This window comes from Alligator mississippiensis, chromosome 1 (genome assembly GCF_030867095.1).
Source record: "Alligator mississippiensis isolate rAllMis1 chromosome 1, rAllMis1, whole genome shotgun sequence".
Lineage (NCBI taxonomy): Eukaryota > Metazoa > Chordata > Crocodylia > Alligatoridae > Alligator > Alligator mississippiensis.
This window is the reverse complement of record NC_081824.1, coordinates 265,964,475-265,991,063: the sequence shown is the minus strand read 5'-3', so window position 1 is coordinate 265,991,063 and position 26,589 is coordinate 265,964,475. Positions and strand designations below refer to the sequence as shown.

General features: G+C 39.9%; 1 protein-coding gene across 3 annotated transcripts in view; it reads right to left on the bottom strand.

The window, feature by feature from the left end:
• Positions 1-26,589, bottom strand: part of EPHA6 (EPH receptor A6) — a 978,007-nt gene that overhangs the window by 189,365 nt on the left and 762,053 nt on the right. For all 3 annotated transcript variants that reach the window (XM_019476566.2, XM_059720587.1, XM_059720588.1), the window contains one exon: positions 15,175-15,360. In XM_019476566.2, coding sequence (XP_019332111.1) covers positions 15,175-15,360 — 186 coding nt within the window. The remainder of the gene's footprint in view (positions 1-15,174; positions 15,361-26,589) is intronic.

Below are 26,589 nucleotides of genomic sequence, written 5' to 3'. Positions count from 1 at the left end.
CCATCTTGTGGTCGCTGCTGCTCAACTTTCCATCCACTTCTATATCCCCTCCAATTCTTCCCTGTTTGTGAGCAGTAGGTCAAGAAGAGCATGGCCCCTAGTCGGTCTCTCCAAAACTGCTGTAATGCCCTCCTAGCAGATGTCAGAGTGACTGACATCCCCCATAAGAACCAGAAATGAGGTACTATTTATGAAATGACTACATAGGGCTATTAGCCCACGAAAGAACCCATACCACACCAAAGTCCAGTTATGTAAACACAAAGTAATACAGACCAAAGAGACTGTGCTGACAAAGCCTACCTCTATCATTCCTTTACCACAGGAAAGCCTCCACTGCAATCCTTCCTGCTTCCCAGCTCCCTCAACTAAACAGGTAGCACTCTTATTCTTTTAAGCAGGGGATCAAATAACTTCTGGTACATCCTCCCTCTCAACACCAAACATCAATTCTGAAAGGGGTTCTACCCCAGAACAATTCTGGCTGGTTTCAACCCCCTCACTCTTTAAAGTGGCATACAACTCTCACAACAGCATTTTGGCCAAAAGTTCTTTTTCAAGACTTATTTTAGAAGCAAATTATTTTTTAAATATAACCATTATTTCAACATCCTCATGTGAAAACTCTAATAACTTAACAAAATATATGCCAAAAATCACTCTTATTGGGCTGTTTCTTTTGGATTTATTTTCTGCCCTGCTATTCAATAAAATAAAGTGCAGCAGTATGGAGACCCCAAGGCTTTTTACAGCCATGTCTGCTCTGATCTCACTGACTGTGATGCATACCTTAAGGATTTGGAGCAGTGGTTCCTGTACTTAGAATACAACCATAGCCAATCAGATTCATAGAGACTGACTCAGACCATGTTCCAATCCGCTACAATATCACTCTTGAGATACAGACACCACAATTTATTTAGTTGTCACCTACAGCCCCCTGCTTGAACCCCTTGGATACATCATTAATGGATTATATATAAGAATATTAGACCTCCAACCCCTCCTAGAAAATGACAACCATGGGGACAGGCCTCTTCAACTTACAGGAAGCTCCTGACCTCAACCCGTGTCTCTCCAGCAACAGACTATCTAACTCCTATTTTCACCAAGGTACCAATCCTTGCTCTGGACCTGGCTTCCTCATCAACCCCGACCACATCAACACTATTTTCATTGCTGGACCAAATATCATGGATCATATCATTCAAGGTTTATTCACCTGCTCCTATGCCAATGTCACATATGCCATTGTGGGTGGATCCAGGATTTTTAGAAGGAGGATGTGGAAGCAGTGGCCGGCACAGCAGAGGTGGCTGCATCTCCTACTCCTAGCCTCCCCTCTAGAGCAGATTATGTTGTAGGAGATGCACGCAGGGACTTTTTCAAATTCCCCAATCAAATATGAATCTTTCCCACTTTTGCCACCCTCCCTTTCCACCTGTGTTGGTGGCATGCCCCCTTTCCTTCCATTCCCCTTCTTGTCCTCTCCACTTACTCCTCTGGGAACACAGGAAGGGACTGGGAAGACCTGCCTGCTGCTGCTGCCACTGTTGCTGTCCCACTGCTCCTGTGCCGCTTCATCCAGGGTTGTGGGCGGAGGCTGTGCAGGAACCTGTTCTCTCTCCTGCTCCTGCCCCTGGGCCCCTGGGGAACACTGGAGGAGGAACGAGGCAGGGAGAACCTGCCTGCTCCTATCACCACTGTCCCCTCTGAACTCAGCTCTGTGCAGACCAGCTGGAGCAGGGCAGCAGCAGTTCTGTAGCTCCCGTTCCACCCCTGGGGTCAGCCAGAGATAGTGGCAGCAATAGGTGGGGCAGGGGAAAACAGGAGGGGAGATGCCTTAGTGCATGGAGGGAAAGGAAGTATTGAATGGGGATGGAGTTTGCCTGATTTGGGGACTTAAGAGTCCCTGGATGCTGCTCTTGTGATCCAAAAGGGATTGCCATGATCCAAAAAGGGACTGTGAAACCTTCTGGAACCTCCCCTATGTGCCATCACCTGCTTATAATGCCCTTCTGTGGTCTACACTGTACAGATGGGGTGATCCCTAGGTGAAAGAGTGAACGAACACCAGTGTAACTTTAGTTCCTAAAAGACACACAAGCCTGGGAAAGAACACTTTAACCTTCTTGGACATTCTGCAGCTGACCTCAGAGCAGCTGTTCTTAGATAATGACACATTAAAAAACAACTAAAATGTGGAACTGCAGAACAAGAAATCACCCACAGACTGGATTGTGTTAATATGGTCTAAACCAAGGCTACAGATTCTTATCCCCTAACCTGGATTAGTTTATATAACCCCTATATCCCTCTGCTATTCCTTTTTTCCCCTCTCTCTTCTACCCACCTGGCTTCCTCCAGCAGTGGCCTCTCCTTTTTCCTCCCCACTTTCCTACCATTTTTATTCTAATCACTACTATCTATTTAGAAGCTCTGCTTCCTGCATTCCCCTCTTACCATCTGATGAAGCAAGCTACTACTTATAAAAGCTTATGCACCTCTGATTTAGTTATGCTATAAGGTGAAAATATACCCTGCCTTCTTCTGCACCTTGCATTACTGAAATTATTGGTTACAGTGCAGTTCTACTGTGAAGTGATTGAGTAAAAATAACACCTTCTTAGTCAGCAGCCTGGCTCCTTGTGTTTATTCAAACTATTTGCTCTCCCAAATGTCAAAAGACATTTATTGCTTTTAGTTTCAGGTAGCCCTACAGAAGCAATACAGCCTAGGAAGAGTGAGCTACTCATTCTATTCCCTTTTGTACATGAGAATTTCTTATTGAGTTCAAGTCAGTAATATCTATACGACTCTCTTCAAAATAGTGTTACAATGGTATCATTAAGTGCATAATGGAAGACAATGGGGTTGTGGAAAAGTATAGGTGAGGTATTAATTTAGCCTGTAAAAACTTTATAGGTGATAATGCGCAAGAAGGGAAAAACTCATATTGAAATCCAGGGCTCTTAGTTCCATTTACAAGGTTGACAGTTAGGGAAAAAAGAACATCTTTTTACACATGATCTGAGAAGATATAATCTAGAAATCACTGAAACAATAAACCTAGAAATGTATACTACTTTAAAAAAAAACACCTTTCAGAATAAGATCTCACTTTAATTTTGTTCTCTACTCTTTGTGTCTCAGTTGCATTTCCTTTTCTGGATAGTTTCTTACCTGCTTTCTCCATTCTTTCAGGCATTCAGTAACATAATTGGTTGTCTTTCTTATGATTTAATAGTAAATGTTCCTGGGGCTGCTGTATCTAGCTCTTTTACCATTTTCTTTGTTTTCTTTGGCCCTTGGTGAACCGCTGAATGCTCCCAGGCTTGAGTGCCATTTCTAGCTAATTAGGCATCATAATATCATTGGTTCAGATAATATATTTACTTTTATTATTAAAAGTCTGACAAATGTATACTGTGTTGTAATAGAACTTGTAATAGAAAAGCATGCATCTGTGTTTCTCTGCTGAGGCCACCTTTAATAAAATTAATCTCAACTGGCAGCAAGGAACCTGAGAGATCTTTTGGATTCTGATTTGTTATTTTTACAGTTACAGGCCACACCAATTCAACTGCCTTGGCCATCTCACTTCATCGCTGACAGTCCTAAGATCAACAACTACAAAACAGCCTGCCAGCAACACTTTGATTCAATTGTTAATTATTTCATGCATGGGCTATTGTAATAGTATTTTCCCTAGGCTCCCTACTTATCCATCCCACATATATGCTATTCAAAACCATGCTCCTTACTTACTTTCCTCAAATCCTTACCAATCACATATCAAATCATATACTGTTTTCAGTCTTATATTCAGCTGATCCATTATGGATCCATCCATCATGTCCTATTAACTGGATACAGACCATCCAGACTTAAATGGGTTGACAGCATCTGGGGAAAGGCAAAAAGTCCCTTTTTTCCACTGAGCACCTAAAAAAGGGCAACTTGCATTCTCCAGGACCAATTCTCCTCTCTCATCAGTGCAACACAGAAATAATTCGATTTACTTCAATGCATTTACTACTGATTTCAAACAAACTGAGGGAAAAATCAAGCTGTCTGTGTCACAGTCATAGTTCTTGCTGCAGTTAGTAGGAAGCAAAGCAGATGTGGCTGGGCAGGCTAGAGGATCCTGCAACCTCATCTCCCACCCAATGCACTGGTCTGAAAGCAGCTAGTGCACCTCCTGCTACCTGGGGTAGCATTCTGCCTGGACACTCTACAAACAAAATAACCTCTGGGCATAAGTGCTAGACTGGAGCACCCACATAAAAGCACCCTACATTAAACAGCATAAGAAAGACATGATGAGTCTTGTATATATTCTGTAAATGGAGTCGAACGAACTGGGAAGAGTACACACACTACATAGTTGTATAGAACATTTGCACATGATAACAACAACTTTTTATCAATCTGTCCTTTTTGACAGTAAAATAAAATGGATTAGAGTTAGAACGGCTGCAGGCTTCACTGACAGGTTGCAAGAATGCATCATCCTCATTTTCATTAGCCAAGTTATGACTCAGTGCAACTCTGACATTGTTATAATAGGAAGATTTGTTATTGAAGAGTAGAATCAATTTAGGCTTTTATAATGCAAATTAAACAAAGGGACACAATACTGAATTTGGAAAGAGAATTACTATAATATTGCTAAATTAGGTTAAAATGTACAAAATAATTCTTGTAGTATAATCACAAATTCCCAGACTCCAGCTTCAAATACAGGAGAATTTTCCTAATTATCATTACCAATTATCATCTTCAAACCCAAGAGGTCTTGCTATAAAAGCCAGGGGTCTCATTTAAATTCTTAAAGATTTAGCAGCAACAGAACTGCAATACTAAGACTTCATTATTTGTACAAAATATAATAGAGTATATTTACTAGTGTACTCTGAAGTCACAAAGAAATTAATGTACATGAACAAAAACAATTTATGGATCATTGCCCTGGGTTTATTTTTTGAACTCTTTTTTTTTTACCCACTGGACAATTTGAAAAATAAAGCAACCCAAAACATTAATTTGGAATGGATCTTGGCATTACCTAGGCAAATCTGTGAAGCCCTATTCTATAAGCAAAAAAATCAGCATCATAGATGAAGTATCTTGCTGCACCAGACCTGTCAGTACAGTTGAAGCTCTGTCTCTTTTTCTCATTAAGTATCTTGATTGTATTCATAAAAAAAAAAATCATGCACATCCCATCTAGGCATTACAACTAATTAGTTCACCTTATTGTACAATCTTTTCTCCTACTGTTAAGGAGAAAAAATGACAAAATATCATCTTCAGGGGAACGAAACTTGTATGGAAATGCAATCACTTGCAGCTGGTAATGATGTTAATTATGCAAATTAATTATCACATCAAGCCCTTAAAAAAAAGTAGGTAATATAAGACCAGAGTTTTAAAGGCTTCTAAGTAACACAGTTGCTTTTGGGATATTCAACAATACCTAGCACCTATGTCCCCATTAGGTGCTGACCTTCATTCTTAGAGAACTAAATACCTTTTAAAACAGTGATTTTATAAAGTATTGGAAAAGAAGATCTTAAAATGTATGCATGTTCTCTTTGGATCAGCATTTGAAACTATTTAAAAGGCTTAGTTATGGTAGACCCTGCATCTTGCTGCTAACAAGCTGTTCACTGTTTCACTGTTTGACAGTACGCTTTTCTTCATTGCTTATCATCCTGTGAAACATATAGCTAAGCAGATAATTATAATGTATTGCTTCCTAACTGCAATACAGAAAAACAGAGCACAAAAAAAGTTGTTGACTTAAACTGTCTGAAACTGTAATGGGTACCTTGTTCTTGCTATAAAGTTTGAACAGATGATGATGATGAATGGAAGAAAAAAAAAAGATATATTTTAGAGATTTAAGAGCTAATTCATTTTAAGTACGTGTCATTTAGGAAAAGCAGTTACTGTGGTATTATAGGTCTTGGTAGCAAATGTTTTTGTCTAAAATCAATTTAGCATTATCTAGATTAATATTATGCTTTGGATGGAAATCCACTGCAGACACAACTTAATACAAAATAGGTTATGGATACAATTGGTTATTTTTATCTTGTGTATGTCAGTCATCTTCTATAGCTCTAATATCCTATTCTTTATTTTGGATCATATTTTTAGTAAACTCTTCTGTGAAAATATGTAGATAAATTTTAATTGTTCTGTTTCCAAAGTGGTGGTCTATCAAAACAAATTAACTGCTAGTCATGTACTTGTATTTAATGCAGAATAGAGCATAAAACAAAATAAATTAAATGAACCCAATTCAAGCTTGCTGTAGGCAGGCAAAACCCTGCTTAGAATATGGATAGATATAACAGTTACACTGGTTACAGATTATATTATCATAAGCTGTCCAATGTAATTATTATGTCTGCATGTTTCTATAGTGGTACAAGTAAAGGCAAAATGTGCAACTAGAACTCTTTCATTTATGGGTAATGTTACAGTGATTTAGCTCACTAACTTTCAAATATCTTTTGAGATTTTTCATTAAAATAACTATAAATACAATACAATAATATAGTTCACACTATTGCATTGCACACTGCCCTAATGACATTCTGTAAACTAATATGTTCCACCCAAGTTCAAAAGATCACATTTTCAGTTCTTAATATTTTAACATTTTGATTTTGTCCAGTATAGTTACATCATCTGGGAGTAAAATCTTGAGATATGTGGTTAATATTAAAGTGTCATAGGCTTATAAAATCCTTTTGCTTAATAGACAAGCATACTATAATGTATATATTAAAGACAGTGTACTATAATATACTTAACCTTCTAAAATGAATTCTGAATTCACTTTAAATAGATTCAACCTGTTAACAGGTTGGAGAAAAGAGCAACATTTGAATCATTATCCTGAAGGCTCAAAGTCTTAAAACACAATGTCCTATCTGAATGAGGGGGAAAAAGGGAAGATTCATTGATGGCTCTTTCTGACATTTGTGATGAGTGAAAAGGGATCAGCAATTAAAAGTACTCATTGCAAATTGCAATGACTTAGGATCATGGTTTGCTTTCATCTTAAAATAGGTGGGCTGACTTCAGGCCTCTTCTTTCGAGACAAGGTGATATGCTATAGCTTAAAAAAGAAGCTCTGTGATTAAAGCTTTGAATTTCATTTGTCAGATGACTGAGTAAAAGATTTGAGAAATACTATGGCATTCAGGATTTGAAAGTCACTGGAACATAATACTAAGCAGATAATAAACAAGCTTCAAATACCATACCAAATGTATACCTAATGTTATGGGAAACTGGGCTAGCGCTGGACCAAGAATATGGTTGCTGTCCTTCCCATCCTGCCTTTTTGGGTGCATAATTTTCAACTTTTATGGAAAATAATATCACATAGCATATTGCATAATGGACACTGACCTTTCAAAAGATTCAGGTAGTCAGAGTGACATTTTTAAATTTTCAAATGTTCAAAAGCTATTTGTCAAATATGTGGTAATTCCTTTAAAATGAATTCTAATAAGTCAGAGTTTTTCAGGGGAGGGAGAGGCTATCAAATCTTGGAGCATCTTACTTGTGCAAAAATACTGGTATGTATTCATCCTCTGTTTACAGACTTTAAATAAGCTTATGACCTACTGAAATTGTGGCAGAAGTGCACAGTGCAGTGGCTTCTTTAAGCTTGCTCATTTTGCTTTGCACACCTGCACCCTTGATTTGTGGAGGGGCCCTGGTGGTCCCACCGCTTGCTGCTGATTGGCTTGGAGGCAAATACTGCAGTTTTAAATATGCCGTGGATTTTGCCTCCTAGCTGCAAGTGGTGGGGCTGCCAGGGCCCGTTAGCCAATCAGTGGTGGATGACAAAAATGGGGAGGCACACAGAGAAATGAGCAAGATTAAAGGAACCACTGCACAGCTCACTTCCACTGCAAGTTTTGGTAGGTCCCTACTTATGATAGTATGCATAAATGGAGGCTTTGGAAGATAATGGTAGAATCTGGATTCCCTAAGAAGCTCATAAAAATCGACCCACATTTTCAGGGGGAGTCTAAGACCTGGAATACGCTAGTGCTTACCCACCATTACAACGGGCATTGCTGGAGGTTGGAAGACACGGCACCTAATCCAAGCCCAGAAGATGAGGAGAAGGTCCCTACACTGTATGGAACTTCTGCCCCGGCATGGATGGCCTCAGATGGAACCTCCCGACATGGCGGAGGCTATGGGTACTATTGCAAGGCTTGTAACGATAGGGAAATATTTCAAGCAGACCCAGATGATAATTCAGCCCAAAAATGTGAATTGTTAGGATTCCTCAAGGTACTGGAGCATTGTCTGACCCATCATAACGACTCGCTCCCCATTCCAATCATCGCAATTGATTCGCAATACATTTATAAAATTCTTACCGGTACAGCCTTTCCCTCCGAAAATTTGAATGATTGGCAAGACATCTGGAAAACTAAATTTGCACGCCTCCCGTTGGTTAGGCACACTAAATCCCACCGTCCGGATACTGATCCAGTACATGAGGTCATTGATAAGCTCTTAGAAGACCCACTCCGGACCGACATAGTCTTACCTATCACATCTACCTCCGGTCCTGAAGTAAATCCATTCCTTGCATGGCTTCACGAAAATTGGGGTCACCCAGGACCACGGGCTTGCCATCAACGTTGGTGCCGAACCATTACGGAGCCGGCCTCATACGGAGCTAGGCGCGATTGGGAAAAGGTAGCTCAGGCCTGTGAGATATGTGCTAAAGAAAAGTGCCATAGAACCAAGCATCAACTCGGAGCTTTTGATTCTTCACAGTTTCAGGCAGGAAAACTTTGGCAGGTAGATCTGCTAGGACCCCTCCCAGGGTCTAAGCCGCCAAATAAAGGATTAGTTGTTGTTGACTTGGGAACAAGACAGTTACAAGTTATTCCCTTACGAAAAAGCAATGCCACTGCTGTTATTTCTGCCTTAACTGCTGTATTTGCCACCTGGCAACCTCCTCATGAGATTCAGTCTGATGGGGGACCCCCTTTTAACTCTAACGCTCTAGACAAATTTGCTCGTCTTCACAATGTAGCCTGGCATCTCCATCTGCCATACCACCCGCAGTCCAACGGCGTTGTGGAAAGACACATAGGCCTGTACAAAGAACAACTTCGCCTCAGAGGAGGAGGGACGTTTAAAAACTGGATCAAATTCAATCATGACTTTCTCATCTCGCTGAACACCGCTAAACCGTTATGGGATGAAGCTAATGTCCAGAAACCCCCACCTTGGGAACCCAAGTTCCAGCCAGATGAGTTAGTGTGGATCTCAATACCGCACCCCCATCAGTCTCATCCACAAGTTCACAAAGGAACCATTCAACGGTCAGGACAATATCCTAATACCTATTCTGTCCAATTAGAAGAAAAGCCCGATCGTCCTCCTATTATTGTTCATCACAACTGGATGATTCGCCACTCCAACGTTCACCCAGTATCCTTACAGTGAATCCAATTATGAGTCTCTTTTGTTTTTTTTTGTTGTTCTCTTTTCTTTACAGGTCTAACCTCAGCAAAGCAGTAATCTACAGCCGCTTGATTGTGAGATCCGTTGCGCACCAAACTATAGTTCACTCGAGTCAATAGAGTGATGGTTGTAAAGGAGACACTGAGACAGCGAATGTCCATCCGCTCAGGACTCGCTATGACACTGTTTTCTTATATTTTATTAAGTATTTTAATTGACATTGTCTGTTATAGGAGAAGATGGACTGACTAATAAACGAGGGAAGTCCCAAGCAGATGTTCTCCAATCAGACGATGATCAATAGTTGTTGTTACATGTTCAAGTTATTATATTTTATAGTTTGTTAAGAAGACTGGTCTATAAAATTGTTTATATATATATATATATATATATATATATATATACACACATATATATATTGGTTGTTTAAGCTTTGCCAGGTCAGTAAATCCTGAAACAAAGATGCCTTATGATGTGCTCATGTGTCTAAAATTCCAGTTGTGCCGTCGGCAAGGGGGCGTGTCACAACCCAGTCATTTTGGTGCCTCGGCACGATGGAATTTTCCCGCCACATGAGAGCCTCTTGCACAGCAAAGGTTTTTGTTGCAACAGAAAAACCTCGGTGTAAGAGAGTTCCTGCCATTTGGATGCAAATTTGTGTCTCACTATTGGCCAGTTCTAAATTATTCCTACGTGGTGGCTAGTAATTGGCTTGCTAGCCGTTTAAAATTTCGTGCGACTTCCGCCCAAGTCGGAGAACTTTGAGCACGCTGCAGAGTGCCTCTAAAGAGATCTGACTTGCGGCTGAGCTGATCGATAGACTGATCACCTATCGATTCTTCTCCCCATCGCCGAGTGCAATCCTCGATGTACCCTTTCCCCGCCGGCTTAATTTGTGGACAGATTAGCTGGCCTGAGCCCTGCCAGCTGGAGCAACTCACATAGTTGTTTAAACGACTGGACCATCTGCGTCGTGGCTACAAGCGGCGTAAGTAAAGTTTTTGCAACCATTAAGCTTTGTCTGCCTCTCCATTCACCAGCCCGCCCAGCGAACGAGTAATTTCTAAAATCACCTCGAGTCGGCTCCAGCCGTCCGAGACAAGGGTATGTACTAAAGACACGAAAGGGAGAGTTAAAGTGGATGGAAGCTTCTCTGATACCTTCAAAATGGCAACGGGCCTGACATGAAGTGATGAATTTTTCCACTATTGGTCAATCTGGCATGGGAACTAGTTGTCAGATTGGTGGCTGAAATCATAGAAGGGGTTCTACTCGGGAGATTGCACAATAATCTTTGCATATACAAATGATTTGGACATCATATGCAACAACACCGTAGAACTTATTAGAATGTATGAAATTTTAAAATGTACAGCCAAGAGAGTAAGGCTTATAGTGAATGGTGAGAAGGCCAAATATATGGCAATCATTTGCAAGAACATAACTGAAACAGCAAAACAAAACTTTTGTATAGGAAATCATAGCTTCCAGAGTGTCCAAGAATTCAAGTATTTTGGATCAGTGTTGAGTGACATCAATAAGATGAGCAGGGAAAATATTTCAAGGATCTCAAGTGAGAATAAAATAGCTATAATAGACTTCTCTGGTCCGAGATACTGTCTAGAAGGACATTGAAGTTATAGCACATAGGCTATTTGCAGATGTTAACCTGCCCCCACCCCGCAAAAACCTGTGCTTTACTGGAAGAAGCAGAACATTACTTTGACCTGGCATTGCAGTGTCTGTATATATTGGGTGCTTCAGCAGGGCTCTTTGGGACTTTTATCTAAAGCTGAGTCAATCAGCTATTTGATAAAATCACCAAAAAAGTCCCACTGAAGCGCCTGATTCATACAGATGTCAGGCAAGCTGGGTCCAACACACTGCTTCTTTTGGGATGTGCTGGCTCAGTGTGGGAGTACATGGAGCTTCAAGTAAAGGGCCTTTTTTTCCTAATGTCTGCAAACAGCCATAATTATTAGACCTGTAGTGATATATGGCAGTTAGACTTGGTGCACGATGCTGAAAGACCATCAAAAACTGATTTGTTTTGAAAATAAAAAATTTTAGGAAGATAGTTAGCTGGACCAGTGAAAGACCTAGCAAGGGGGAAATGGAGGCAGTGAAGTAATGAAGAATTATGAAATGCCATGGAATTGCCTGTCTTTATAAGTCTGGTGTATGCACAGTAATTAGTGTGGATTAGTGTGTCTCACATGATTTAAAAATCAAAGGTATGTCTTATTCTCAGCTTAGTTCCTGGTTGCGGTAATAGCTGACTATTGCGGAATATGACTCTTCATCTGCACCCACATTTGCTAATGAAAGGTTGCCCGCTTGTATAACAATACACAAGTACAACTGAGTATACTTGAAATGAAGAGATAGAGCCATTGGAAAAGGCTCCCAAAGCAGACTCCCATCCCCACTATGTCAGACTAACTTGAAAGGAAAACACAGATTTTCCTCATTTGTCTGGACAAGCCCATCTATCATGGACTTACAAGACAATGAATGGCCTTTTTTATTGCAAGTCACTTAATCAATGTTTCTAAAACAGAACTAATGTGAACAAATTCTTCTCTTTGACTTTGCCCCTTTGACTAGTGATACTAATGAAATGCTAAGCCTAGATTCTGTGCTGTGGTGTGCCTGCTTTGGCCTGCACTGCTAGTACAAAATGGTCTTCAGCCAACAAATAAGTCATAGGAGGTTCATTATTGGCAAAATGGACTTTTCAGTGGCATTGTTAGTATTCCAGCTTCCATACTACCCATTGCTCCCTACTGTTGGCACAGGGGCTGTGAATGGAGCGAGTAAAAAAGAAAACAGTCAAAAAAGAGAATTAAAAATCTGCTGAGGGAAACCTTAAAAGCCTGCTGATTCATTTGTGAAAGGCCTAATACAGCATTCTTTTCTTTGACAGACCACATACACTGCAATTTCTGAGAACAGTATTACTTAAATGCTAACTTCTGCTTACCTGGTCCTGCAACATAAGATCTCTCATTTGTGTGATGTATGGAAGAATTTGTTGTTACCCTGATCGATAATTATTGATTTGGTAGGACCCTTCTGCTTATTGCAATCAAATACCTTTTTATTTTTCAGTTCAATAGCCAATGATGTTGTTATGGAGAGTACTGGTAACAAACTGATGCAATATATGTCAGTAAAGGCTACAATTTAATAACTAATGGTGACTAGGGGAAAACATATATGCTAAACACAGTGTTACAGCTCTGTTAATCAAGCGTATTGTATTGGATGTATCTCTATAGGTTGGTGCAATTGTATGCACACCAGTTAATAGTTTCTGCTGTTATCAGTCTTATTCTTAATAATTTTATCATTAAACAACCAAGTTATCTGGGGGTGAATTCTGCCTGCCCCTCTTAGAAGTGTCCATTGAATATCATTAACTTTTCTCCCTCATTGGCTTGTGTAGATACCAGATAGATTTCTAGAGCTTGCATTCAAGGAACCACATGGACTATGCCTTCACAACCCTGCTGGGGACATAATGGACCCCAGAAAAGGCAGGTGAAATGGTATGGAGCAATGGCAGAACCCAATAGCAGAACAGCAAGAGAGTGTGTAGCAGTGAGTTCTGAATGCCTGCTGATATTGCTGCACAATTCACTCTAGAGGGTGAAACGTTAACAGTTTAGCTCCCTCCACATTTCAACAAAAGTATTAGAATTAATCTGTATGTAATCTATGAGATTATTTGTTTTTTCAAAGGAAATCACAGTGATATTGCTAGATTTTTACTGTTCCAGCTCCTTGTAATATGGCAGCAATGCCTATATTTTCTGTAAAACTGTGTAACTATAATGGTAAGCCATACAACTGTGCACTCTATCACCTATAGGTAAATATTCAGGAAACCATACCTAGGTATATGGTGCCCTTAGGGGAAAGCACAACAATTATGAAATATATCTTATCCATTTCAGGTGATCTAAGACCACAGTTGCCTTCATAGTGGGAACAAGCAGCATAATTAGATGATATTGATATATTAATTTACATGGTTTTTCCCTAATCCTTATCCAATTTCTCATTTGAGTGGATGATAAACCTTTATTAATATGATAATTTATAATTATGCCAAAGATTAAATAATAATGCCATTGCCAAGTACATTGTCTATTCTGCATGGATTTAAACAAGTGATGTCAGCAAACCACAAACTAACTTCTTTCAGAAATTACATGCATTGTGTATGGTAGAAGATTGACTGAAGAGTAATGGAATATGGAGCCATGTCATTTATATGACACTGGTACAAAAAACAACCTGGGCTGGTAGAGCTATCTGTTGGCTGTCCAGCAGGACATCTGAAACAAGCAGGTGATTTCAATTAAATTCCTACAGTTTTCCATGTTTCACATAAATGCCCAATATTATCTTAGCCAGAAATCACTGACATCCATGATGGCAGTCTCAGGGGAATAGTGAATAAAGTAGAAATAAAGATCAAACTATATCTATCTGAAAGTTAATAGCACATGGCCAACATCACTGCAGTAACTAAATATTCATAAACATTAATGCAATATTCCTTGCAACATTCATATGAAGCTAAGTGTAAATATTCCCATTGCACAGATTTGGAACCAAGGCCTAAAGAGATTGACTTGCACAAGGTCACTGAGTAAATCTATGGAAATTCCAGTCCATTGTATGAACTACAGAACCATAATCTTACTTCTGCCAAGTGTAGCTTTAGGTACATAGATAGGGTTATAATAGAAAGGTCTGCATTGCTACATTACTCTGTGCCACACCACGCCAAAATCCACTTGAAAGAGAAATAAACATAAGGAAGCACTGCAAATCAGCAAACATCATAGCTTGGTTATGGCAAGGATTTAATTATGAGACCATAATGCCTCCTATGCTTTGGAATCTATGCTGCAAAAAGGTCTGCTTTAAATAAATTTAATGCATGTTACCAGGTATTTTACCTCATGCTGAAATAGTCACTGTACATTTTAACACTAGAAAAATCATAAACCATGTCAAGTTAAGGGTTTAAAACTAATGGTTTTTGTGGAAGAGGTAAGTTTTTCTGTCTTCTCAACATTCAACTAAAATAGCTATAAAGCTGAAGATATTACACAGTTTATTCTGAATTAAGAAACAGGAATTGGGTATATTTGTTTTCTTCTGATATTTTGCTGAAGTTTAAGTGTACAGCAAATTTTTAAGAGAATTTCCTTTTTTACTTGTATATAGGAAATGATTTCATTTTGGTCCTAATATCAGTAAAACAGTACAGGATGATAGAAAATGGCTGCCTGTGGGGAAAGAAAAATGTAGCTACCAGCTTTCTACCTCTGCAAGATAATTCACCTTCATATTGACATCATCTGAGATTCTTGATTCCTTTAAGCACTGCCATACTTTTTAATATTATCCTCTAAGGGTATTATTTGAATGAAGTGGATTTCTACAAAAATATAGCATTCTTTATTAAAACCACATAAGTTACACTGTCCTGTATTAATGGTTTCACATTCTTTAGCAATTAGCATACACTTGTGTTTTGGGTTATTACTGGGAAATACAATACCATTCTTGTTATCATTAAAGAAACCCTTAATTTTGATGTGGATCTAGTAGGATAACATGAAAATAACTTACTTTTTGTAACGACTCCTTCAAGACGAATAATATTTGGGTGGTCAAATTGTCCCATGATACTGGCCTCCCTCAGAAAATCTCTTCTCTGCCTGTCCACATAACCACCTTTCAAAGTTTTAATGGCAACAGGAATCTCCCTTTTTCCTGGTGTCTTCAGGCGCCCACTGCATACTTCTCCAAATTCACCTGCAAAGAACAAGAGTAAACAGTCTGTTATGAAATAATTTTTATTTTCTAGAGAACTGTACATCCATACTGTTCCTGCTCTTTAAATTAAATGCTCATCAAGCTTTTTTCTTTGTGATAAAAGTAATTTTGAAAAAAATTACAAATATGGCTTTCATAATAGTCTACTATAATCAGTGGAATGAGAACATTGATGTATCTCAAAAATATATATATCTCTTGAGTTTTAGTATAGCTTTGTCATTGTGAAATAATGGATGAGAGAGTGAAATTCATGAATTATCAAAAGCTAGTATGCACAGAATACCTATCACAATTTCAGAGGAAGTATAGTCACTTGAAATATATTTCAATACTAATCAATAAGTATAGGAGCAGGACTTATACTCTTACTCTCATCATACAACCTGCATAATGTAGTTGGTTTTTACTGATTTATGAAGACACTGAACTTAGGTTATGCTGTGCTGCTGGGCTTGCCATGAGGAATTAGCACTAGTAATGGTTAGATTTTAATAATGTTGATAATGAAATAGGGACACTGTGCAGCAAGGCCTTGGAATACTGCACTTGGTAGAATTAATAAAAAGATGTAAAAAAAATCACTAAAAGTCATGCTATGAGAATGTAAGGGTTGCATAATTAAACATTCAGTATTTCTGAAACTGCAAAGGTAAGATTGCACCTCTTAACTTTACTCCAAACATATACATTGCAATACAAACTTTAATTTCAGGTTCACATACAGTTTTCAAAATAACATGTGTAATCCTACAATATGTTTTCCATTCTTTTTCTTTTTACCCTAATTTCATTCTCACAAGAGTCATTTAGTATTTATTTTCATAATTCTGTCATCACCTAGGTACTGCATAATCTCTTGTCAGTCACCAGCACTATGTTCATTAAGTGCACTTTACTGAATGTTAACTATGTAGCTAACTGTGATCCAAATATATGAGGACTATATTCAGCAGCAAACTATCACTATTTATATCTTTATTGGACTTAGCCTATAACGATGCTGTTTTCATACTGTTTGCTATGCATTTTTCGATCATTTTCATGAACTCTGGCATAAAATAACCTGAAAGAGAATTACACAGTTCTAAAAATGTTTCACTTATATAGTTCTAGAGAAAAAAAAATTATGTAAGAGAAGCCTTCTGTTTTTGTGTAGAATGGACTATGAAGCATATGTGCATAGCACCAGAATTAAGAGCGACTGTGCAAACCAAGCTCTAGTGTTTTGTTTTACTCAAATGTTCATTACACAGATCATTTGGTTATACCAAAACACCCTGTGATATCTTGAGATTCTTTCAAGGGTGCTGCAGGGTGCCATGCAATGGTAGAACTGTTAGGTGTGCAAACACAGTTCACAAGACAAAACCAGATTTTTCAAACAGGAATCCATAACGTTAAAAACCTTCTGATTTGCTGTGGTCTTTCTGAGTGTTTTGCCATTCAAGAACAACTCTTATTTTTCCATACCCAAAAAAAGCAAAAATTAAGAGCTGACATTTTCTGAGAGGTGTCTTGAGTCAAACAAGTCTTGAGTCTAATGAGGGGTGAGAAGCATAAAACCATTGAGATCCACTAGACTAGACACTACCAGAATCCTCTAGCCCAATCACCTAATTGGTCCTTCAGATTCAGAAAAAGAATGTGCTTAAGCATAAGCATCCTCTATTCAGCAAAGCACTAATGCATATGACTGATTGAAATGGAACCTAAGTACACATATAACTTTTTTGTATGTTAGATTCAACATGCATAATACAAATCTAGCTAAGGGTGCATATGTGACTTAGCTAAGGGTGTATGCAAGTCATAGCTGTCCTTTAGTAACTTCTTAATGTTACTAAAGAATGCCATAAAATCCTTACCAAATATATTGTAGATGTTTGAGGCAATTTTTCAAAGTGCCATGATTCAGCTAACAAAAAATATCTTGGAAAAACATTTCAAAATACTTCCTAGAGGGCACGTATACACATGCTAAAAAGTGCAGTAGACTAATTCTACTGCACATTAATGCATCACGGTGAAAGCCATGCTAATGCCAGTATTGTCAACTTTCATGATTTTCGGTGTTGTTCTTAAAGTCTACACTTTGGGAATGTGAAAAAATGTAGCTCTTTCTTTTATATATATATTTATATAAAATAAATAAAAAACAAAATAAATAAATAAATATAAAAGAGCTATATTTTTTCACATTCTCAAAATGTAGACTTTAAGAACTATGCCAAAAATCAGGAGAGTTGGCAACACTGTAATGCACTAATGTGCAATAGGTTTAGTCTACTGCACCTCAATGTCATGTAAAAGACATGCGCTGGTGCTACTGCGCAGTAGTGCCAATTACAGCACATTAAGTTAGTGCCTGTTGTTACAGGTACTAAACTTAATGTACCATAATTATGGCACATTAATGCACATGTAGATGTGCCCAGAGAGGTACTTCCATGTCAAATTTTAATTTTCTACCCCATCTATTTTGCTATCCATGCAGTTACACGATATCTAATATATATAGGTACATGCATGCATTTAACTAGGGGAAGTACTTTATAAAATATTGCCTGAATTCCTTTTCTCATATTAAAAACAAAGTCTTTAAGTAGATGCTAAACATAGAAAACTTCAACCTAAAAAAGAAAGGTAAGACAACCTTTCTGATTGATATCAAAGTTATAATGAATATCGTTGTGCAATCTTTATGATTTTAGTCATTGTCACTTCTGCTACTGAAGAAAACCAATATTCATGATAGGAAAAATAAGTTCATATCTTGCTTGCCATGTCAAGATATAGCTATAACACTGGTACAGTTAATAAAGCTTGAGCATAATCCTTGAATTATTTATCAGAATCTTTACTAGCTAGCCAACAACTGGCAAATTCAGATAATAATAGTAAAAAAAAATTCTTTGAAAGGCAGCCATCATGGGATAAAAATGGGATGCTCTATGGAAAAAGGGGACCAACTTAGATGAGTCTGCTATATCTTTTGATTGTTTTTGTTTCTGCCTGAAGCTCTACTCACCTGATTATTGCCATAAACAAGGTGCAGTGGCTGATTTAAACTTCCAGAATCTTAGTGTCACAAGCCAAGGGTGTGATTTTTGTTTGTGTGTGCTTCGGCACTGCTAAATTATTTTCCGCCACTCGTAGCTTTCTTTGCAGGGTGCATTTCTAGGTTGCAAAAGAGAAATGCATGGTGCAAGGAGTTCCCGCCATTCGTATACAAATTTGTGTCCCACTATTGGCCAGTTCTAAATTATTCCCACGTGGCGGCTAGCGATTGGCTTGCTAGCCGTATAAGAGGCTTGAGCGGTTTCCGCCCAAGGTGGAAATCTCCGGAGGAGAACCCTGCAAGGGGGGACTCTGTAAACATCTTGAGGAGAACTCTAGGTGTGCTGCGGAGCCTATCGGACCCAGAGCGTGTACCTTAGAGCTGGCTATAGGGGTCTGATCAGCCTCTCGCCTCTCCCCATCGCCGCCTGATCCCTCGACATACCCTTCCCTGCGCGCAAGTTCCACGGAGCCTAGCAAACTTCGTGTGAGCATATCCAGAGCTCTGTCCAGGTTCGAGTCCTGCAGGTTTATCTTCCCGTTGCCGAAAACCCATTGCGACGTACTCTCGTGTTTTGCATCTTCCCGTCGCCGAAAACCCCCTGCGAAGTACTCTTGTGCCCTGCAGGTTCGAGTTTTGTTTTGTTTTGTTTTGTAACTGCAACTCAAGCAAGTTTTCCTGCCTGCACTGCGACCATCTTCGGTGTAAGTAAAATAATCTTTAATCAACCACTAAGCGTCTGTGCCTAATTCTAGCCTGCCACCTGCCTTCCCCGCCCCGGTGTGTCCAGGCTGCTGGCCACAGCCTGCCACGCAAAACCCCCCCCCGAGGGCCTCAGACCGCTCCCGGCCTGCACACTTAGATTCCAGCCTCTTTGTTTTGAAGGAGAAATGGAAGGGCCCTCTTCTGCTCTCTGATGCATTCAGAACAAGTAAATCACATTAGAACTTATCCTCAGAGTGTCTCTGTGCATCTTGATGGCTCTTCTAAGTGAAACAGCCGGAAATTAAAGAGAATCCTCCAAGTCCTCCTTCTTGATAAAGAAGCTGGTAGCAGGTCAGAATAATATAACTCTAAGGTCAAGAGGTTCTGTTCCGTTGGTGAAATCTACAGAGTCGAACTGCTTCATCTTCGGGAATCATGTGGATTACATAAATTAAACTACTGAGGTTATTTTGTCCACTCTCTGGCTAATACAGTATTGTCTCTTTCAGTACATTGCTTAGAAAGCCTGGCATCGTGATTGCCTGTTAGCAGGTGTTGTTCTCACTAGGAAAGATTTAAGTACGTTCTGAATCAGTGAAGTAGGAGGCTGATAAAAGAGATGCTAGTGTCTCTTGAGAGAGAAAATCTAGGATGCTGCTTGAACAGTCCTGAGGGAGCCACCCTCAGAGCAGCCAAGCTTGGGGAGAAGGCTCAAGCTGAATTTTGTTATCCTAACAGTAATTTATTTGCTAATAAAACCAAACTTCAGGAAGGGAGTTAGTAAGACTCTACACAAGAGGCAGATTTTGTTGTACAACTCACATGTGCTGTTGTGAATTAGACCTTAAACCTCTCTACAAAAGAGAAATCAGAAAAGGGATAAAAGGAAGCAATTCTTTCAGTGAAACAGCAGCACCAGGTCTCAGCTGAACAACTTCACCTGGTCTGGTTGCCGTTTATGAAGGGATGGCAGTCACCATTTCTGAAGCATCTGTTCCATAGGTGTGCTCCTGCTGGAACACCACCCTGGCTTGGAGAGAAAGAGAGAACCTGCCCTTGTCATTGGCGCATGCAGTGTTTTACAGTCAGTACTGTTTACTGGGACACTGCACGATACTCTCTACCCTACCCAGCGCACTTGCTCGTCTCCCTATGACAGTGCAGATCCACGGAGATTATACAAACAATCCTTATACACAAAGACTACGACTGTGATCTGCTCCCACTATACCAACAAATGGATGGGTAGTGCATATGCTTCCCATCTGGACATGCATAATCTAGCAGCCAGTAATAGAGAAAAAATATTTATTAGCTGTCACTTGGATGACTTCATATGCCATATTAAACACAAGAAGGTGTTTTTCTTCATGTGAAATTTGGTATGACATTACCAAGTTGTTATCACATCCAGTTCAGCCTAACTAAAGTTGGCTATGTTAAATAACTTGCTGAATCACTCCACACATCTCTCAGCATGCAGCACCAACTCTCCTGTGCAGAGGACAAATCTGAATCCTTTTGTTCCAAGCTGCACAATCTGGTCAGATATGTAGATAGCATAATTTCACTTGGATCAAATGTACTTCAGGAAGACAGAGCCAATATTCCAAGATGCCAGATTTTTCATTTGGTTTGTGCTGAGCAGAAAACACGTATGCATTTTCACAACACACAAAAATCACAAGGCTCAAAATAAATAACATTTCATGCCTTAGGGAAAAGTAGTAGTAGAAATTCCAGATCACTGAGCATTTATAAATGAATTTAGTGTGATAGTGTCTAGTGAACAGCACAAGACACCAAGATTTCCTACCTGCAGAACATCTAAAGCATTAAAAGAAATACTTAAAAGCTTCTTTCCTCTGAACAATATCTTTGTATCATTCTGGATGTGCTATCTCTACAAGCAAAAGAGGCTTTCATTTTCTACAGTCATTTAATCCTTTGTGTATTTGATGAGACTGCTAATATGGGTTCCATTTGTGATCTTTTTTGTGATGTGGGTACCAGTTAAGCAGTCCATTGATAGGAGATCAATTCATAGTCTAGATGGTTACTACCATCAGTAACTTGCTATTTGGGCTTGACTGACAACAGGAAGATAGACTAAATAATGTAAACAATTTACACAATTCACTGAGAAACGGTTTGACATTGATTCCAGAAATTTTAAAAAGACTTCTACTCAGATAAAGATTGAATTTTAAATGATTCATGAAACAAAACAAAAAAGTAATCTTTGTAATAGGAATAAAACCAAAGTTCTCCTGGATTGTTTCATTGCATAAGTTTGCAGACTTTAGCTAAAAAAGATAAATATTGACCCTGAAGCACTAAGGTTCATGTGTGTATCTGTTCACTAAATAGAAGATAAAGAGCCAGATGTCAGTGAAGTCAACATTTTTTGCTGATAACTAGAAAAATGTCAGAGTTCACTGTCTGTTCAGTTTTAATAATGTGTAAATGATCTGTTTTGGCAATATAAAATTGGCATTTCTTATTGTAGAGTATATAGAAAGAAGTTAATTGAACCATCTAGAAAATTGCTCTATGCAAGTCATACAGTTCTATTTTCCACTAGTCAGAAGAGATGTTTTGGTTTGTTGTCTTGCAGCCAGTGCGGTGATACTATAGTATATATTGGGTCATACCTGAAAACAAATAAGGCTGCTGGTGATGGAACTGAGAAATGTTACTACTAAATGCAGCAAAACTCAGTTGACACAAGTATTAATCAAAAGGCATTTAAACGGCAGCACGGGGACACAAATAGCAGTTTAATATATCATAAGGATATATCAACTGGGTGAATATAGATATCTGTTCCTAACAGACAATTCTTTACAAGAAGCCAAAAACTTGGCTCCTTCTTGAGGTCTGCATTTATTGAAAAAGAAAAAAAATAAGGTGATCTGCTCACTGGGAAGCACAGTCTATGAAAGGTACAATGTCTCTTGGAACTCTCTTGTATGTAGGAGAATTCAGGCCTTAATTGTGAAAGAAGTGGATGATATTGCTAATAGGTGGTTAGCTATGTTTCTCTAAAGAAAGGAAGAAGACGGGCAAGGTGGCACCTTACAGACTAATTGGTTTAAAGAGGCAGGGCACGAGCCTTTTCATAGGCTAGGGACAGACATTCAAAAAACCCGAGCCTGAATTGATTCGATCTTTGCGGGTTAGTCTAACCTGAAGATATTGAACCGATTTGCAAGTGGACAGATATCCATATTTCATTCTGGAAATGCAGGCACATGACTGCTGTGGCTCAGACCAGAAGCCCAGGGGCACTAGAGCAGCCCTCCCTCCCCTTCGTCAGGGAAGCTGAGCTGGGAGGGGGGCGGTGTGGCCAGACCCTGGCAGGCCTGAGTATGACTTAGGAGGGGTTTAAACCCCCACCTTGGCCTGCAAGGTTTGGAGGGTGGGGAAAGAGGCAGCCTGGCCAGACTGGTCTTGGCCAGACTCCTGTGGCGGAGGAGGAGGAGGCCCTTCCAGACAATGATAAATGTACATTCTAAGGGAGAGACCTGGGAAGGTCATTCAGGGAAGGTTGTTTCATACAATGGAGAAGTAAGTGAGAGATGATGTAGATACTCTTTGGGTCATAATTAAGTAGGAAAATCTTCTGGACTGGTAAAAAGATACACATTTGGGGGGCAGGATACATAGAATGGGCTCCCCAAGAATCTAATGGATGATGTATATAAATAGCCAGATAACAAACCACACTTAAGCCTTGCTATGGAAGTTAGTGTTTGTTTTTAGTTTTCCTGGACATAGGGAATTACTTTAGGTCCTTAGTTAGCAGGATGAGTGCTCTCACTGACAGAAGAAGATGAGTTAAGCCCTGATAGGAAGATAAGAGGCAGCAGCTATTTTCTACCCTGTTGGGCTAAGAATAAAAAGCTGGATTCTTAGAGCTCAGGATTAAGATTCAGGGATAAGGTACAATATTGCTCTGATATCTTCCTTTGTTTGTTTATTCTGGTATCTCTATCTCCACCTCAATATATGGTTACTGATTCCTTATGATTACTCTTATTCTTACAATAATTATTTTTATCTTTTATAACATACTTACTGTAAATGATAAGTGTGATTTCAGAACATTTGATACCATAAAGGCAGGACTATGGAAGGAGGAATCTAATATTTTTGAGTACATGACAGGACAAAGGTGTGGTTCTTCTAGCTGACAAAATCCCCTCTGCTAAGAGCTGACAAGACATAGGTGAGGTGGGAAAACTGAGGCACCGTAGACCAGGAAAGTAACCTTTGGAGCACCTCAGTCTGTTCTCAGTGGCCAAGCAGCAGATGAGAGAAAGGAGTTTGGTGGCTGAACACTCTAGGAGTGTGTCTCAAAGGTGCACCTGATCAAATCCAGGGTTGGACTGTATCACAGTCATCTCTCAGGAAGGTGAACTAGACACAGGGTCCTTTTTGATTACTAGATTCATTCCTGTGATGAACAAAATCTCTTGAGTTAAACAACATGTTAAAATAGTTACCTTTGTTATAAGCTGCTGAACATTATGAACCATAGGAATATTGATTATATCATGGAAGTTCTTATAGACATTTGAGGGTATTTCTGCATGGCCCAAAGCCATGCCATTGCACAATAATTCTAGGAAAGGTCAAGGATTGAGAATTTACAGAAAGCAAATAATCTCAATGCCTGGTGAATGGGGGAAAAGCTGTTTATGCTTAAGCCATCTGTCCTACAGCTGTTAAAAGGCAATCAGTCCTTCAAGAGCCTCTCTCAAGTTTATTTCAGCATTAATAGATAGTCTCCATCCATCTGTACTGAAGTGGGCAATGAGGAAAAAAAACCTTTCCTGTGCATGTCCACCACACATCATTTAATAAAAAAGTTCTGAACGGCCTAAGCCGTTCAGACTTTCTCCACTTTATCACAGACCTGAGTATCTCCCATTGTCAAGAGTTCTTTTACTTTACAGAAAATCTAGTGTACTCTTGACAGTAGTGAATAATCCAAGTCTTGCCCCATTTATGGCATGTTGCAAGACCTTAGCTTTACAACTGTTCAACTATGAATGAAGAGCAGAAAGGTTTGGCAGGATGCCCCTGACTAATGAAGTATAATAGATAAAGCAAGGATAGGGTAAAGTAGTAAAGAAAAAAAGATAGTCTCCTGTTGAGCATACACATCTGCAGGTAATGCACAGGGAATGATTGTATCCCTGAAAAATATATTTTGAACCTTCTCTGTTTTTGACTGCAAGGATAATTAATCAAATGATAATAAACTACTGAAATCTGTTTTCTTATACAAAGGGAAAAAGCTCACAAAAAAAGAAATATTAACATATTTGAATCTTCTGGGCATCTACCACTATGGTCTGTCAATAAAGGTATCAATGCAGTGTTGCAGATGTAAATATTATAAACTACAGTTTTTCAATCTCCACAGTCTTCTTTGTTTAAACATCTGATAAGTCATCTTTCATACTGATTCCTAGGAAATATACCCAATTTCTTCTCTGGTATAGGGATTGTTTGTATAGTTTGTGTGGATCTGCACTGTCCTAGGGAGAAGAGTTAGGCATACCCCCTCAGAGCTACTCAGTACTTATAAGCACATTAAGGTGTAACAGGACCTAACCTTCAAGGCTGTCTCTGGTGCCCCCTGAGGAGGGGCCTCCCAAAGGAAGGAGGCAAAGAGTAGTCTGGACCTGGTTTGAAACTGCGCCCCTCCCAGGTCCAGAGAACTTTGGGGGTGGAGCCCCTGAAGCATATAAAAGGAGAGTGTGCTCGGCACACTGGAGGGAGAGAGGGATGGCGAGCAGAGAGGGGCTCTGGAGGCGACTATCCTCAGGACCCTACCTAAGCCTCGATGGTGCACAGATCAGTGCATGGTGCTCAGGTTCTAGGCACTGCTTGAGATGCCTTGAGCCTGTGAACCTGGCAAGTGGCTGGGTAGGTGGTGTTTGGATTGACGCAGGAAGAGCTGGCCCTGAGAGCAGCTTGAGGCTGCTCGGGCCCCACACAGTGTACAGGTTGGCAAATGGAGAGCTGGCCCTGGGAGCAGCTCGAGGCTACTCAAGTTAGCCCCAGCTCTAGGCCAAGTAACCAAAGCCCTGCAGTGTGGCTCCGCATGAAACTAAAAGAGCCCCAGTGCGCAGAGCAGGGCCGGGGAAAAGGAAGAACCCCCCGGTGTGAGGCTGGGGAACCGGAGACAGTAAAGGCTCAGCTCCCATGGGAACACCCTGGGTGCCCAGTGTGGGGCACCAGGCCATTGAGAGAAGCCGGAGGTGCCACCAGAGAGAGGCCCTCACAGGACTGGTTACCAGGGGATGAGCCTTAGCTGCTTCAAAGTGGGAGTGGGAGTTGCTGGGAAAGCAGCAGGTCCTGCAGGGTAGGTGGACTTGCAGTCTCCACCATCTTCCATTGTGGGAGGAGGCATGTCCACATCCCAGGTCCCTAAAGGGGAGGGGCTCCAGGGAACACCCGGTGAGGTGCTGAGTACACCCCCATATTTTGTGATTGTTGTTTTGTACTGTAGAGGTTAATATAGTCATGGGTACTCCTTAAGGGAGTTTATATGGGTGTATCTTTCTTCATTGCCTATATGTGTTTATCGTCTATTATCAGAACTTACCTGTATTGTTGCCTGTGTACATCTATGGTATTGCTACTTCAACCTACCTGGGTTTATCTAAGTTGATATAAGTTGATGTGTTTATTGTGTTGTTGCCTTAACTTACCTGTTCCAATGTGTTAATGTTTATTCTGTGCAAGGGGGTTAATTATTGCATATGCTGTGAATAACCCAGTTCATGTTTTTGCAGTCCCTCGTAGTTATGCAATATGTTGATTGCAGGTTATTGTATAAGGTGCCATGTACTAATTTTATTGTAAATATGTAATGTTTCTTATTCATATTTATTTATTGTAGCAATACATTTGTATATAGTTGAGCACTTTGTCTTGGCCTGGCTCTGTAGAGGAGAGGGAACTGATCCCAGGTGGCAGGCCCCCCTCTCAGCACCATCCCTTCCACTGGTGGACAGGGCACACCCCTGGATGTACCCAGGCTACAAATGTTTTGGTTTGCTCTGGGAATTTGAGCAAATCATTGAATCTCACTGTTTTTTGTCTGCACTAATATTTTCCTGAACTTTGCTTTAAGGAATGATGCAGTGGCAGTTGGGGTGGATCCAGAGGAGGTGCAGCAGTACCCTGCCATTATGGGAATAGCAGCTGGGGGGAACTTTTGCCCTTTTAGATGCTACCATGGGAATAGCAGCTGGGAACCTTAAGTCTCCATATCATGTAAGATTTCCCCCCTTCCATGCTCAGTTGTACATCCTCTCCTGTCCCATTCTCTCCCTCCCCTGCTACCAGTGTCCCCATTTGCCCCGGAGGTGGGGGAACTCCATAACTGTATGGGGGAACTCAGTTCAGCCTGGGACAGTGGC